The sequence below is a fragment of the Macaca thibetana genome, chromosome 12 (genome assembly GCF_024542745.1).
Source record: "Macaca thibetana thibetana isolate TM-01 chromosome 12, ASM2454274v1, whole genome shotgun sequence".
Taxonomy (NCBI): Eukaryota; Metazoa; Chordata; class Mammalia; order Primates; family Cercopithecidae; genus Macaca; species Macaca thibetana.
The window spans coordinates 53,400,321-53,418,043 of NC_065589.1; the positions used below are offsets into that span (position 1 = coordinate 53,400,321).

Here is a 17,723-nt window from a genome sequence, read left to right on the forward strand (position 1 = left end):
CTTGAGAGGTCTACTTCAATGGCAGTCTGAAATCCATGGACCTGCTCCTTAGAACAACCGTAATCAGTAAGTTACTTTCAAAAACCTAACCATTTAAAGTCTCCAGAAATTGGCTGGGCACAGTGGCTGAGGCCTGTAATCCCAGCACTTTGGGAGGCCCAGGTGGGCGGATCCCTTGAGGTCAGGAGTTTGACACCAGCCTTGCCAACATGGTGAAACCCCATCTCTGCTAAAAACACAAAAAATAGCTGGACATGGTGGCTGGTGCCTGTAGTCCCAGATAGGAGGCTGAGGCAGAAGAATCGCTTGAACCTGGGAGGCAGAGGCGGCAGTGAGCCAAGATTGCACCACTGTACTACAGCCTGGGTAACAGGGAGACTCTGTCTCAAAAATAAATAAATAAATAAATAAATAAATAAAGTCTCCAGAAATTGTTTTAAGGGTATACAGCAAATGAAGAAACATTTATTCAACACATTCTAATAAATCTTGGTGGCAAGAACAGTGAGAGTCTGTGGTACTCAAGTCACAAAGTTCTCCTTCCTCCTCTATTCAGCCAGCATGATAGAAACTCCATTCTGGGCAGCCGTGGCCAAAGATTCCTCTCCCCTCAGCTGTCAGCATTTCTCATTGCCTCCAATTCTCTGTTGCAGAGGCTACATTCCAGGCCAGAGGTTGGAATCTCCCTTCCTTCACCAACCTCCCTCCCCTACTCACAGAGTGGAGCCTCTACTCCAGGGATGGTAGGCTAAGAATACTGGAGCTCTGGTCACCACTGCCCCAGCTTGCTGGTAGGCTACTGCCTCTGCCCAGTTTGTAAAGCAGGGGTGTCACTCTTGAGAGAATTGGTCCTTTGTGCTTACCCATGGTTCTGGAGCAGTGGCTCAGATATCTTGCCCAGGGGCAAGAGGCAGTCCATAAGAATACAATTCTGACAGAAGCCTCAAAAACAATGGAGATTTGGGTGGTAAGCAATTAAGACGAGGCTGGTAGCAGTGAAAATACTCTTGAGTAATACTATACCGACGGATACATACGTTGTGTAAATCCACAGAATTACACCAAGACTGCACCCTAATTCAAATTAGACTGGGTGATTATGATGGGTTGAGGTAGGTTCTTTGATTGTAAAAAATGTACCACTCTGGTGCACCAGAGATGTTGATAATGGAGTAGGCTATTGCATTGCATGTGTTGGGGGAGTGGGTATATGGGAAATCTCTGCACTTTCAATTTTCTTGACCTAAAACTACACTAAAAAAAATATTTAAAACAACAAAAGCAGCCCTGAAAAAGGATGTCAATTTTTTTTAAATTTCCACCTTCCATCCCATCACCAGTAAAAAGGGGACTCAATATAGTGGATGACTGTGGAACAATTTATGTGCCATAATGTAAGTAATGTAAAATGCCGCAGTTGATATGTAAAGTCTGGTAGTTCTTCAAAAGGTTAAACATAGTTACCAAATAACCCAGTAATTCCACTTGTAGGTATACTCACAAAAGTGAAAATAAAAAGGAATGAAGTACTGATATATCTACAACATGGATGCTAAGTGAAAGCAGCCAGTTACAAAAGATCACATGTTGTATGAGTCCATTTACATGAAATGTCCAGAATAGGCAAATTTACAGAGATGGGATGAATAGTTGCATTGTTGGTGAGGTGAGGGAGCTTAAGGGAAATGGCTAGTTTTGGGGTGATGAAAATGTTCTAAAATTGATTGTGGTGATGGTGTGCAACCCTGAATGTATTAAAAACCACTAAATTGTCCTCTTTAAATGCATGACTTGTATGCTTTGTTACATCTCAAATCTCAATGCAGCTTATTTTTAAAAAATGTAGCCGAGGTGGGAGGATCGCTAGAGGTCAAAGAGTTCGAGACTAGCCTGGACAACATAGCAAGACATCTCTACAAAAAATTAAAAAATTAGCCAGGCGTGGTGGTGCCTGTAGTTCCAGCTACTTTAGAGTCTCAGGTGGGAGTTGGGGGCTTGAAAAAAAAAAGTTAAGATTTTATATAAATAGTGATTCAAAAACATTTTAAGTCTGTTTAGGATGCTACAGACTAGGTGGCTTATAAACAGAAACTTAGGTCTCAGTTCTGGAAGTCGGAAAGTCTAACAAAAAGGCACCAGATTTGCTGTTTGGTGAGGCTCCACCTCATCGTTCTGATGGTTTTCTTCTTGCTGTGTCCCCACATATTAGAACGGGCCTAAAGGAGCTCTCCAGAATCTCTTTTATAATGGCATTTATTCTATTCACAAAGGCTCCCGTCTCATGACCTAATCATCTCCTAAAGGCCCCATCTCCAAATACCACATTGAGGATTAGATTCCAACATTTGAATTTTAGGGGGTGCACAAACATTTGGTCTACAGCACAAACTAAAAAGCCATTTGCAGCAATTTTTGTGAACATTCATTGAGATGTGCTCTTACAAACACTTTGTTTTTTGTGCTTTTAAATATAAATTTTACAGAAGTACGTTAGGTAAGTGGAAAACTCAAAATGCTAGGTGGTTAAGATGTAGTAGCGTCACTGCTTTAACATGAAACAGGGGATTTGGATCGTTTTCTACTAGCAACGGGACTTTGGGCCAGATGATCTGAATTCAGAATTTTAGGCAGCCCATGTTACTACATAATACCCTCAGTGAGGTTTGTGGAACACCACATAATCAACTTGTCTCTAAATTTCTCTAAGAGAAATAAATACACTAAGAGGAATAAATCAGGACTAAAGAAACCTCACTCCAGCTCAGGTCATATTTGGCCACCAAATGAATTTCAGTGTTAAACTTAAGACAATTATATCAACAAAGACTTTTAATTTTCAAAACTTTTCGTATCTCCAAACTGCAGCTAAGGGGACATATGCTGTACAGTTCAAGTCTCAGTTCTCCTGTATCACCTGTGAAGAAAATACCTACTTGTTTTATAAGGCTGACGTGTGACTCAAAATAAAAAAATGAGATGATGTGGTATACCAATGATCCAGTAACTCTAAAGCATGATGCAAATCCATGTTCATATTATGTTTTTTTTAAAAAGCAAAGCTTAATATTTATTATCTTATTTTTAGAACAGAAATAACATTAAAATAGATGTTTTTGGAATATCAACATACAATCAGAAACACAAAGTCCAAGAATCCTCCCCATCTCCAAGGCCTAAAGGGCAGCTATCCAGCTGTAGTCTATTTTCCTAAATTTTCTCAGTTCTTTTTCTTCAGATTTTGACAACTGATGTATAATGTCCTCTCCTAAACCTGTGTTATTTGTATCCTGGACCTTTTCGATAAAATCATTTTCTTCGTCTGAATCTTCACTTTCTTTTTCTTCTTCCATATCTACATCTTCAGGAATTTCTTTAGCACTTTAACAATAACAGAATAAAAAAACACTATTAAAAAAAGTTTCTAAACAGTAACTTTCTAATTTGACACCTATGTAGAAATACCATACAAAGTAAATGAAGACTTTTCTTACTAAGTACACTTTAAAAATTATGGGTTATTTATAAAAGAGCAGGTGAATTTACAAAAGTATAATTTTAAATTATGTACCAAACCCTTAGAACACACAAAGATCTTTTTTGAAACTTATTTTCAATATATTTTACTTGACTTAATAATCCTATAGCCTTTAAATCGGTTTTAATTTATGAAATAAAAGAAATACGTGGAAGAATATTCTAAAAAAGGATAAACACAAACCATCCTGTTTCCCAAAACAGTGCATCTAAACCTGTCTTAAGAACTGCTTTACCTCTTAGTCTCTTTAGACAGCAGCAATGAATTTACAAACATGGAGCACAGGAAAGCAGCAGATGGCAGGACATGGGCTGGAGTGTGAAGAAGCTGGAGTCAAACAGAAAACAGAGTTCCAGTTAAAATGGTTATCCTCCACCGCAGTCTGTTCCTACAGTGTCCTCACGGAGGCCCTTTTATTGTAAATGCCAAGAGTGAAATGTGAAAAAGCTTTCCCCATACAAAAGCCAAACCAAAGAAAAATGCATTTCTACCTTCCTACATTTATGCCAACAACCACCTCTACCCCTACCCCAGATCCAGGCCAAAACAATCCCAGATCACAAGGTTAACTTATTCAGTTTGTTGTTAGTTATTTATTTGGGTATTAAAGTTGTACAGCATACAAATTACAGATTGACTGTGTCAAAACTCCAGCTTCGGGTGCTTTAAGTGCATTTAATCTGTTTCACATGGTTTGCTTTCATAATTACTTACCTCACTAACTGCAGGTATGTTTTCTGTTAAGGGTAGTTGTACCAGCTCATTCTCTAAAGTTTCATTTAATTTTTCATCCTGCAGTTGCCTGTGTTTTCCCAATATGAAATAAAATGGGGTTGTGGGAAGACTTTCTTCTGCTAGCAGCTATAAGGATTTAAGACAAAGGGAAATTATTTCAGAAGAAAGGAAGAACTGCTTTTGACTTAACAGTAAGTACTACAGAATCATAAGTCTGTGAGGAAAGGGATTTTACAAATTATCCAGCTAGTATGATTCTCTCATTTCACTGAGAAAGCAGCTGAGGCCTAGCATCGCACTTATGAGAAGAGCTAACAGTGGACACTTAGATGACAGAATAAAACATGCATTTACCACTAGTTCTTCACCAAATCCCACAAAAATGACAGCAAAAGGGTTTTCGAAGGGCACATACTCACAATGATAGAAAATGAGGGAAAAGGCCTCAACAGTAACATGTTGGAAGCTGGAGAGCAGGCTGAAGGATGGTATTGAGCTCAGTAGAGCTGAGAAAGCACAATTCTAAGCTGGCTGTAGGGAAAGCCAAGCATCCCAGTTCATACTACAGAATCCTGCACATGCTCAGGAGTTGGTAATAATAGTAACTCTGCATGTGGGGTGAAAATGGGACTAGACAAACCAGATGGGCTGGTCAAAAGTCTATTTAGAAAGCACCCAGATTGCTACAGCTCCTCCTGAGCCACAGCAGAGGGCTCTAGGTCTTTAGGCTGGGTATGGGTAGCAGTGGTGGCGGTGGTGGTGGTATCTTCATATCTAGGCAGTTGTACTTCATTAGGGGGTTCTCAGAACACTGGCAGGCAGGTCTAAGTCCTTAAGGCAAGAACGCAGAAGAATTTTATATGGTTAATTTGACCAGCCTAAGTAAAACCTAAAGATACAGCTGACCTTGGAATAACAAGGGTTCGAATAACACGGCTATGTCAAGTTTATTCTATTTCTGCCAGAGCTGAGATGGCAGTATCAACCCCTTTTCTTCCTTAGCCTACTTGATGTGAAGATAAGGATGAAGACCTTTGTGATGATCTATTTCCACTTAATGAATAAACATATTTTTCTTTTCCTTACAGTATTTTTTATTTTTTTTGAGACGGAGTCTAGTTCTGTCACCCAGGCTGGAGTACAGAGGTATGACCTAGGCTCACTGCAACCTCTACCTCCCAGGTTCAAGTGATTCTCCTGCCTCAGCCCCTCGAGTAGGTGGGATTACAGGTGTGCACCACCACGTCAGGCTAATTTTTGTATTTTTAGTAGAGATGGGGTTTTGCCATGTTGGCCAGGCTGGTCTTGAACTCCTGACCTCAAGTGATCCACCTGCCCCGGCCTCGCTAAGTGCTGGGATTACAGGCATGAACCACCGTGCCCAGCCTCCTTATGATTTTCTTAACATTTTTTTTTTCCTCTAGCTTACTTTGTTGTAAGAATACAGCATATAACACATATAACACAAATAACTGTTATTGGTAAGGCTTCAGATTAAGTTCTGGGAAGTCAAAAGTTATACATAGGTTTTCAATCTCTATGTTGCTCAAGGGTCAATTGTAATGACATTTGAGATTGTCTCAATAAATTAGCTCACATAGTGGAAGCCAGGGGATAAGTTCTGCACAGGCAGAGAACTTCCAAGTGGCTTTTTAACCCACTTTTAAATCCAAAGACAGTCAAGAATCATCAGACTCTGATGAAAACCTCTAGATGAAAGGCAGCAACCAAAACAAACCAAAACCAAACAAAAATGTGATGGAAACAGACCATGAAAAAGAAAAAAAGATGTGATGATAAAGATGAAGAAATCTTCCAGAAAACAAACAAAAAATAGGTAAAACAATAAGAATCACAGAGAACCATTTTAGAAGGTCCAGCACTAAATAATAGGAGTTCTAGAAAATAGAGAAAATACAGGGAAAGAAGTAATTAGCTCCTCCTTAGTTCTCTACTCAAAACCCTCCAAGGGGCCCTATATGTAACTCAGATAAAAAGTCAGAATCTTTTCAAAAAGGCCTACCTAGACTTCCCTGTTTAAAATTATAAGCTGCATCCCATGCATGCCGTCTTTTCATCTATCCCCCACCCCACCGTAATTCTTACCACCTTCTCTATTCCATATTTTACTTAATGCATGTTGTTTACTGTCTCGATCTTCTGGTGGACTGTGAATACCACAAATTTATAGGGACTTGACTACTTTTCTCACTACTGTATCCCAAGGGTCTAGAATGGTCCCCGGCATACAGTAAATAACAAAAAAATTATTGAATTAATCCAATGAGTTTCAAAGGAAAATAAACAAGCCAAGTTACAGATGAAGGAACAAGAATAAGAATGGTATTGAACTTCTAGTAATACTGGAAATTAGAAAATAATAGGACAATAATGTCAAAGTTCTGCAAGAATGATTTTCAACCTACAACTCTATAATAATCAAGTGAAAGAGAATAAAAACATTTCCAAACATGCAAGGTCTTCAATTGACCTCCAATGCACTAAAAGAATGCTTCACCAAAACGAGGGAGTGACCAAAGAAAGAGAAAAACTATGCCACTAATAGAGTAGAGGTCAAATAAATCCCCAGAATGATGGTGAATATAGATCCTAGGATGACTACTCTGTAGCAGGTTTCCAGAGCAATCAGTCCAGACTGAAGACAGTCAGAAGGCTCTTGGAAATAATCCTTCATGCCTTGAAAAAATACCTAAGGTATCTGAAAACACTCAGAGAAGACTTATACAACTTGAGCAGAATTTGGGTTGAATTACATGAGAATAGAAAACTAAGCAAATGAAAAAAGAAGGCAATCATTAACTCCAGAGAAAATAAAAACTTGGTCACAAAAGGAAAAACAATCTGCCTATTACTACTACATGGCTTGGCTATGAATTGTGTTAATACAGCTATGACAATGACTACTAAACTAACCTATTTAACATTTACCCATATGGGGAAAATTGGGGGACAAGTAGGGAAAGTGTGTGTTGTGTATATGCAAGCAGTGCTGATGTAAAAAAGGGCTAAAAATTCAGCTTCAATAGATCAGAGTTAACAGATAATACCTAAATCTGAAAAATCTATAATTAGAAATATAAACATTTCTTAGAGATTTCTTAGAGATTCAGAGTTAAAAAAAAACTTCAGCTAAAAGATTTGAGAGTGATTGTCTTTGAGGGTAATGGTAGTGGTGATGGAGTTTTTTCTGAAGAGCCTTGTAAAAATATTTGACTCTTTAAATCGGAAGCATGTTACCGATATTAAAACAATTTTAAAAGAGCACTAAAACTTTCAAGAGAGACATATCAGTTTATAAGTATATGACTTCTAATTCCATTTTAGGGTCAAGTGAAATATTTTTATCATAGTTGACTTCTAAAAGGTAATTGTATCCTTTCAGGTAGGCAATGCATCCTGCTATGAATGGCTAAAACATACCTGTTTGCTTGTTGGTGTGAGTTTTTCTTCTGGAGACTTTGTACTGAATGTCAATAAACTCTGAAAAGAGAGATCAATTAACGATGCAAAAGACAAACTGTAGAGTGCAAATCTAAACAAGGTGTTACAGGGTGTTAAAAAATGGGAAGGTCAAATTTTTCATTTTGATATATATATTTGACAATAGAAAAGGAATAAAAGATTTAAACCTATTTAATAACCACTATGAGAGTTACAAGATTATGTCTGAGAGATACTTAAGAAATGGAAATGAATAAAAAATAACTGACAGACCAAACTCAAGCCACCATTTTAAAAACTGCAAATCAAACACTAAAATAAAAAAAACAAAAAACATTTACGCAATTTGAAGTATTTTAGTTGTCTTCTGCTTCTTTGCTGTCACAGAGTTAATGCAAGCAATACCTAAGGAACCTCAAAGGTGTGGGGTAAAATGATAATACATTTACATTAATAATACTGCAGTACTGGGCATATTAGACCTAATTTTTGGGGAAATAATCCTTTAATGAAGTTATTTCACCTAGAACAAACTCACACCAACAGTCATGGGCTATTAGTCTAAAATTCCATGTACAAAGCGATTGCCTTTTTTGAGGGGGGCAGTTACCTGTGATTTTGTTAGGAAGTAAAACTGGGATCTATTTAGCCACTGGTAAGCTTCTGAGGTGAAAGACTCAGGGACATCTCGTGGAACAAACACTCCCCACTGGACTTCCTCTCTGGAGATACCCTTTTGAATATACAATGGCCTTGGCTCACTAGGTTTAAATACAAACACTAGAGGAAAAAAACAAAGAGACAATAACATTTTGCCTGAAAAGGTTAGTTCTAGCCTTAGACTGGCAGATCACACTAATCCTGGGACTCACCCCATTGAGTAACTGGCCCAAGTCATGACTGTTTTAGGCTGATTCAAGAGGTATCTACTGTGTGCCTACTATGGGCCAGGCAGGTTAGGAATGAGGGCTATGAGGATGAAAAAGAGAAAGAATTCCTGCTCCAGAGGCCAGGGCCTACTGCAGAAGACAGAAACCACAGTAGTATTTTGTCTGTAAGTACTAGAAATGAGATATGTAGAAACTGCTTCAAGAACACAGAGGATGACCAATTAAAGCTGCTCAGGGGCAGTTGGGAATGTGTCAAAGTGGTGAAATCTCCTGAATTTTAAAGACTGAGTAGGAACTGGCTTGTGGAAAAATAAGAAACGTATTGGAGCTCTCCTAGAACTAAGTATGGACTTACACAATGACAAAGTGTTAGGGCAAGGAAGGGCCGTGCCTCAAGCAAAATGGCTTCCAATTAACATCTGATTTGAAGGCAAGTTTGACTCAAATTATATTAAGAAGAAAACTTAGGTCATAGATATTCTCTTACTACAAAGTGTGGTTTGTACTTACAGTCTGAACCCACTGAAGACTGAGAGATTGCTGCAATATTCTCTGAATTAGGATCAGGTTCCATAACTCTAACATTTAATTTTGCATTCCACTCCACTGAGGGGGAAAAAAAAAAGGTGATTCACTTCTGAGGAAAGATTTACCAAAAGCTTTAAAAAACTTCTATTATTCTTAGGAAGAGGAATCTTATGCTTCCAACTAACACACATGGAGACACACTGAAACGATCTGTGGAAGGCTGCACTAAAGTGAGAGGCCGAAAGAAAAACACACTGGAACTTTAGCGCTTCTTGTACAAACTATGAAAAGATTATTATTTCATTGAAATTTATGTCTAGTGCTTTTCTGATGCTGCTAAATGTGGATAGTATGTTAACCAGAGTTAACTGTAAAGAATACTGAAAAAAGTTACCACACACATTCATTTAATAAGCAACTACTATGCCTTCCAAACATACACTCAAATGGGTAAAATGTTCACATTTGTTAGGACTGTGATAGATTACATTTGAATTTAAGCTGTCGGGGTAATGCAGATTAGTAAGCATTAAAAATGAGCAGAAAATTATTCAAATTGTTATGAGGATGGGGATGTAGAGGGCATCAGAAAGTCACACACACTAAAAACAGTAGAAAAAGGTAAGGATAATGGAAGATGACTTACCAACAATTAAGCAGTTAATAAATAATGTCTATTACAGGCTCAGTATTCCAAATTTTGGTGGTATAATATGTCATGTAAAAAACTGACTATTCCAAGTACAGACCTGATGATATGATCCCTAAGTCCTAAAATGCCAAAGTTTAATGTCAACTCCCTATGCGCTTTGCTAGATCACTTTAGAGTAAAAAAAATCTTACATGCACAACTCAGCAGATTCCAACAGCAAAGAATGCCATTTTCAGTAGCACCAAGTAGATACTTTGAACATGTCAATCTCCCAAAGCAAAGGTGCCTAGATTAAAACCACAAGGAAGTTAGCAACAGTCAGTTCTATCAAATTCAGTTACAAAGAACTGCAGGCTTCCAGCGGCTGTATTAGTTCTATGTGATGCAGATTTTAATATAGACACATATGTTTTTGTTTATAATTATCCTGAAGAAAAAAGTGTCTAAGGAGTACAAAAGGAAGGGTTTAACTATTTCTTTAGGAAAATAGATCGGATGACCAATTCTTTAACACACTGTGCAGTATACCAATGAACATGTAACAGAGAAAATGTATATTAAATGTACAAAGTCATCTGACAAAAATCCTATTTTATTTACTGAGAAGAAGAAAACTTGCAATTTCAATTCTGAAGAAAGTTTTACAAAGTAAATTCAGAATCAGACTTGCTGGCAATTAGAGACGATCTCAGTAGGCATCTGATTCCGTTCTCAGGACCAACTACCTGAAAATGCTTCTGCTACTTTCCCCTGCGCCTCTCAGAAACGATGAGGTTGGCACATAACATGGTTTTTATGGGAATACACCGAAAATAAGAAGGTTTGGATCCCCTGAGGCTTATGTATGGCTTCTGTTATCATTCAGCACATCCATGAAAGTATTCCAAAGAAAAAATATGTAGGCCAAGAGTTAAATGTTAACCTGAATTTCAGAAATGTTGGCACACTTTGTGAACTCAGAATTTTTGGCTTTCCAGCATTTTTGGCTTTTCAGCTTGCCCCACTGACCTTCAGGCTACTTTTGGAGAGGGCATAAATGACTACTGAAGTTTTAAGACTTGCTTAAACAAGTTAAAAAATAGCACTACATACTTCCCAAATGATTTACCTACCTTATTTTCCCAGCTCGTTGGCAAAATGTACATTTAAGTTCCCATGTTATGGAATCCCATATTGTGACTATTTCCTCAAAACTAACGGCTAGTAAAGAACCATCTTCGGAGAAACAACAGTTAGTTGCTTGATATTTGTGATAACTACCAACAAAGTCACAGGTCCAGCCAACAGCTTTTTCTGTGGAAATATAAGCCATAATGTTCAGAAATTGTGTAAATGCTAGAGAATGCTACAGTAGTTCCCCCTAGTCTCCCGTTATCTGAGGGTTCACTTTCTGTGGTTTCAGTTCCCGGGGGTCAACTGAGGTCTGAAAATAGCTGAGTACAGTACAAAAAGATATTTTGAAAGACAGAGAAAGGCACAGACAGAGCACACACATATTCACTTAACTTTTATTATAGTATATTATTGTAATCATTCTATTATTAGTTATTAACCTCTTACTGTGCCTAACTTATAAATTAAACTAATTTATTCCTATATGTATGTATAGGAAAAACAGTATATATAGGGTTCGGTACTATCTGCAGTTTCAGGCATCAGCTGGGGCGGTGGCGCGGGGGGGGGGGGGGGGGTGCTCTTGGAATGTATCCCCCACTGTTAAAGAAAGACTGCTAAACAAGGAACATTATAAGCAGTAGGGATTAAGAAACAAAGAAACAAAGATATACACACAAATAAAAAATAAAATAAAAAAGAAACAAAGACACAAAACAAAAAAACCTGTTCCCCACAACTTCTTTAAGTCAGAATTGCTACAAAATCTGACTGTTTTGAAATTTATGCCCTCTCCTGGAGACCTTGACCTCCCTCTAGTGGAGGAGTGAAAGGACTCTTGGTAAAAGCCCCTTTTACTTTACCCTAAAAAACCAGAATAATCAGCACATGATTAATCAAGAATGCCATTTAAAAAGAACAGATTTGAGGAAAAAGGCATGTAAAATGTAATCTCTTAAATCTATTAAAATTAAGCAATATCCTGTAGAATTCAATAAAGCAGAAAATGTCCTCCCAGGATGGATACAAGTCATGAGAAAAAGAAATTAATTCCTAAAATTGTGCACACTTTAAACATAACATATTTAATTCACGTACTGTATATATCAGAGTCATCTGTTAATATCCACACTTTGAAGTAACCATCTTTGCTAGCTGTAACCAAGGTGGGCTGTTCAGATTTTTCTGCATTGCAGAAACAGAGAGCTGTAATGCAGTCTTCGTGTGGCATGTTAATCTTAGTGTTAAGGATAAACCTAGCGGGAAGGAAACCACAAATTTATTCTTGCATGAGGACAAAGTGATGTATAGAAGAATTTCTGACATGCTGTACATTTTACAATAGCATCTTGAACAACAGGCAACTGATAATCACCTAGAATGACAAACAATTGAGTGCTCTACCTTTAATGGCCACAGGATGCAAAGAGTTCTAATATATCACCTTTGCCCTTTTGTAACTTTAGAGAACATTATGTGTACTAGTCAACCCACCGGTACAAAATGAGGATAAAACAGGTCACCAATCACTGGTACTCAAAAGCCTACTGTATCAAACTCTGCAGGAACTTGTATAGAACCCAGATTCCTGCCTACTTTTGAAAATAAAAAATGGAATGGCTGTGAAACACCCCACTTGGGCCAAGGAAAAATAGACAGGAAACTACTTAGTCAAACTGGCTGGTCATTATTTACTATTTTTAGTCACCTAAATGACCTGTTAAAGCTTGTTTCGAGCTTAGAGGGCAATGCTATGAATTAAAGATAACTAGGACTGTGTTCTTAAAAGAACATCAAGGCGGCATAGGGTTGTGATTTTTAAAAGAGCACAAGTTATAAAAACAGTGACTAGGGACAACCACTTAATCTCTCTGGGCCTATTTCTTCACCTATAAAATATAGACAACAGGCTTATCTTACAGTGTTCTTTTGAAGAGTAAGACAATGGGTACAAAGCTCTAAGCCAAGTTCTTGGCACACAGCAAAGATTTGATAAATGGTTATTATAGCTAGAGTACGAGAGTGGATTCCTTATCTAATCACAACATCCACGCTACACTATACTACGCTACACTTCTACCTATACTCCCTCTTTTCCAAAGGCAGTATGCTGTTTATGGAAGTGCAAGGGAACATTTGGATTCTAATCCTGGATTTGTCTAGAATTTGGTATTATGCCCTTGAGGAGGTGTCACTTTTCCATGTGTCTTTATTCATTATGAGATGACATTATGATTTAGAGGACACCAATGCTTTCTCAGAGCAAAAAGCTTAAAGGTTTTATTAGAATAACACCTCTCCCGTATCTCTAAATCTAAACCTTGTCAAGATGAAACATCTTAAAGACAACTGAAACCGTAAAATGGGAAGTGAAATATTTTATACTTTGAAATTAAGTGGCTACACAGATAGTATTACCCTTGTGTTTTCTTATTATACATCCACAGTTTCATTTGCAATTCAAGCTCAGTTTCCTTTTCTTGCCGCTGTTCCACTGTTGCAAGCCAGTTACCAAAGCAGCCAAATGCAGCCTTTGTTAGTTCAATTTGGATCAGACCATAATCATTAATATATTCTTGCTGTATAATATCTAACTGATGAGTAAAAAAAAAAAACAAAAAAACCAAAATGTTTATTAACATAAATACACAAACGTTACAGCATTCAAGGAATGATAATTAACTACATCCAAGACAACTTCTATAATCTATAGTAATAGATTTTTAAATAAAGGTAAACATGAACTAATTGTTACTGTGGACACTAGAATTGTCATTAAAAAAGGGAACACATTATATAGTATCAATTTGGTGGTAATTATTCTTCAATGACCTTGAATATTAGCGATTACTAACACCCACTATATGATACAAGAGAACCGTTAATTTATAGTAGTGCTTTTCTTTTGTTTCTAAGAACATACAGCTTTACATCATCTCAAGGCTAGATTCTCCATCACTAGAAATAAGCAGAACAGAAATAAACCTACAATCTTTAAGAAATGAAAAAGATAGCCAATGTAAGTAGGCAGCATTTATTTATGGTTGTTTTACAAAATCCCATTTCCTTGCCTATACTAAGTAAATAAAATGCCTACTATTAAGTGTACTAAATGCCTACAATTTACAGGTATTATACTTGAGATAAGCATAAAAAGATTAATACGCTTCCTTTTTTTTTGGGGTCTAAAGGCCATGGTGAGAGAGCTAGTGTCACAGTTGCTATGACAGAGATCTATAAAGAGTGCTGTGGGGCACAAGAAAAGTGGAACATCTGGATTGGACTTATCAGGATTGTAAGAAGTGTTCCTCTTTAATCGACACTGAACATTTTATCTTCCATATGTGAATATGACAGTGTTTCACTACGAAGCAGATACAAATTTGTATTGTCAATCTACCTATTTTTGTTTCTTTATCCTTGTGACTCAAAGGCACAGATGTATGGGACAGCTAATAGGAAGGCATTCTGAAACAAAAGATAGAGAGAGCAAGTGCAGGAGTGCCAACTGGCTTACATTTAATCTGCAACTGTGGCCTCAACGGAATTATGCTCTGAACAACGGAACTAAGTAACCATGGATAATACTGTGTTCAAGTAAATATCTGCACAGGATCTTGTTTTAAAGGCTACTAAACAAACTGCTTGACTCCAGTGGTATTGTAAAGAGCTTTCATTAATTTCAAGGCTAATGAATCAAAATCTTACATTGTATAACTGCTTATCACTCTGGAGAGAATAAAACTGCAAGTGGCCAGGCTTTCCATTCAAAACCAAAGCTTTAGTTCTTGGATCAATCATCAAACCAGTGAAGATACTCCTATCTGCAGAAGTAGTGACAAATAACAGGTGAAATCAGAGAAATATGCACTCTTTAAAATGTTCATGATTCCAAATCCACTGAGTTCTGCAATACCTTTCACTAGGCCTTGAATTACTGCGGATGCCTCAAGGTTTCGGTGAATAATGATTATCTCTGTGGGTAGAAAAAAATAGGTATTTAAATATCAATAGGTTAGAGAAAGCTTGTCCAACCTGTGGCTCAGGGTGGCTTTTTATGCAGCCCAACACAAATTCATAAACTTTCTGGAAACATTATATTATTATTGTTTTTAGCTCATCAGCTATCATTAGTGTTAGTATATTTTATGTCTGGCCCAAGACAATTCTTCTTTCAACGTGGCTCAGGGAAGCCAAAAGATTGGACACCCCTGGGTTAGAGCTTCAAGGTGGAGTCATCTGAGTTTATATCATTCTGAAATATACCAGAATACAAAACAACCCAGTAAGTTCAATGAACTCAGAGTACTACTAGAAAATCAGGAATATATTTTGTGATTTAGTGGAAAATCTAGGGGTGGGGATAGGGGTTTTCTGTTGGAGTCTTTAAGTTTTTTATCAGTTGTACCTATTAACACATTTTAAGTGTTAATGCAAAATCTATAAAGAATATATCTAATAAAGATAGTTTAACTCTTGCATGCCACTAAATGAACTGTTCACAGTTATGTTCTTTTTTGAAAGAAAAGGAAGTGGATTTACAAAGACACCATAGTCTAGGCTGAGCAGTCACTGGTTGAACAAAGTTTTGGAGAAATACAAAACCACCTCTATTTCTATCAAATCTACAGGACTCATGCCCCGAGGTAACAGCTGTATCAAGAGAATCTTGCAGTATTCTTTTGAAAATGCCATGTTTATGAAAGCACCAATGCCCTCTTCCAAACCTTCCCTTTACTTCCCCACGTCATCCCACACTAAGACTTTGAAAATGTAAGTGGCACATCAATAACCAAATATACTTAGCCTCCACTTGATAAAAATAATTCTCAAAAACGTTGAATTCTGGTGGTGCCTGGGGGTAGAGGGGGGTGGATAAGAGAGGAGTAATGCAAGGAAAAGAAGGCTTATTAAATCTCATATGCTACTCTTAGTTTTATGTCTCTTTATTCTCTGTTCCCTACAGATGCTAGCTAATTTATGGTGTTTATATATTTCCTCACAATAAAAGTTTAGACTTACTATTATCAGAGTGAGAAGTGCAGAATAAATCTCCTGCAGGCGAGACTGAGATATGTTCAATAGTAGCTCCTAAACGTGGGAGAAACTCCTTATTCTTCTCTGTTGCATCGCGCCACTCTACAAGTACGGATTCACGACCGCCACTCAGCAGGCTGGTGCCTTCATATCCATTCAAAGAAATTAAAAGGACGGTGTTTTGGGGAAAAAAGAGAAAGAAAAATATAATTAACACTTTATTTTTTCCTACCGTACTAGAGAAATAAACTCATTTAAAGCTACAAAAAGTGTCTTCATATGTTTTAATATACTCTGAAGACAAATGATCACTGGTTCAGGAATTTTTTTTCCAGTGATATCTGATTAGTTTGTTGCTGACCAACTCTTCTGTCGACAACTAGAAAAGCTGGACAAACATCTTTTAGGACAAGACAGCTTTACTGATAAATTTTTCGAAACACTTAAGAAATAAACCAATTTTATACTCTTACATGTAACCAAAAGAGGACACTTCCTACTTTGCTTCACAAGATCCTAATAATACTATACCAAAAATATTATATATATAAAAAAAATGCAAGCCAACTTCATGACAGATGAAAACTCTCAAGTAAAATACTATACCAACGATATATTAAATGGATATCATGTCATCACAGAGTTTACTGCAAGAGTGAGATTACTTAACAGCTGAAAAATAAATTAATGTAACCCCACTTACAGAACAAAAGGAAAAAATCATGATTATTTGAATAGATGCAGAAAAAGCAAATGACAGAATTCTATACCCATTCATGATAACACCTCTCAGAAACTCAGGAATGGATGGGACCCTTTGAATCTCATCAAGAATACCTGGATAACATCTATAGAGAACACCACACTAAAAGTTAAACTATCGAAAACTTTCCCTTTGTGATTAAGAATACTATTACCATTTTGATTCAATGTTAACTGGATGTCTAGTGCACTGAAATGAAACTGGAAAGGCTTAAGGATTGGAAAGAAGGAAATAATCACTTCCATGTTCACAGACAGCATGACTACATCAAGGCACAGCCAAAATAGTTTACAGATAAACTTACAAAATAAGTAAATTTAGCTGATTATAAGAGAAATATACAACAATCATTTTTATTTTTCAATACTAGCAAGTCAATTAGAATATAGAGTAAAAAATACTATCAAAAGACCATCAAATGTCTAGTGAAAAATATATGTGAGAACCCTACAGAAAAAAAATCCTAACTCACGGAGATAAAGACCTAAAAAGTGGAAAAGTATTTATTATGATTACAAATTAAAATACTCAATACTATAAAAACATCAATTCTCCTCAAACTGATCAATAGCTTGTATTGTCAACACGGTAGCCACCAGTCAAATGTGGCCACCTAAATCTAATGGTTTGAAAACAAACAAAAACCTGCAAGAGACTGTCTTAATGACTACATGGATAGATAGGACACTTTTTAGACTGTTTTCTCAGAAGTATTCCATCAAATAACCATTTTTCATTCTTTCATGAATCTAAGATCACTGGTTGATAACGGGGTTTTTATCAAATTTTCTAAAGCTGCAGGCTGATAAAATCTAGCTAAACTGAAGACTAAAGGTATGTAGTTGTGATGTATACAAACAAAATTAAGAAGTTGAATCTGATATATACACATATGATACATTGTGCATACAGTTCATATATGCCTTAAGTTATAAAGTTTTCCACAACAACTAAAATCTGTGTTTCTTTTACATTTACACAGCTATTTTTTTCTTTTTCTATTAACTC

The 17,723-nt window shown here is 36.7% G+C and overlaps 1 protein-coding gene across 2 annotated transcripts in view; it reads right to left on the bottom strand.

The window, feature by feature from the left end:
• Positions 1-3,048: 3,048 nt before the first annotated feature.
• Positions 3,049-17,723, bottom strand: part of WDR75 (WD repeat domain 75) — a 36,845-nt gene continuing 22,170 nt past the window's right edge. For both annotated transcript variants that reach the window (XM_050751874.1, XM_050751875.1), the window contains exons 9-21: positions 15,938-16,096; positions 14,832-14,891; positions 14,624-14,739; positions 13,334-13,509; positions 12,014-12,171; positions 10,915-11,095; positions 9,994-10,088; positions 9,133-9,228; positions 8,343-8,512; positions 7,712-7,771; positions 4,250-4,396; positions 3,771-3,862; positions 3,049-3,378 (exon numbers count right to left, since the gene is read on the bottom strand). In XM_050751874.1, coding sequence (XP_050607831.1) covers positions 3,174-3,378; positions 3,771-3,862; positions 4,250-4,396; positions 7,712-7,771; positions 8,343-8,512; positions 9,133-9,228; positions 9,994-10,088; positions 10,915-11,095; positions 12,014-12,171; positions 13,334-13,509; positions 14,624-14,739; positions 14,832-14,891; positions 15,938-16,096 — 1,715 coding nt within the window. In that variant the 3' untranslated portion in view covers positions 3,049-3,173. The remainder of the gene's footprint in view (positions 3,379-3,770; positions 3,863-4,249; positions 4,397-7,711; positions 7,772-8,342; positions 8,513-9,132; positions 9,229-9,993; positions 10,089-10,914; positions 11,096-12,013; positions 12,172-13,333; positions 13,510-14,623; positions 14,740-14,831; positions 14,892-15,937; positions 16,097-17,723) is intronic.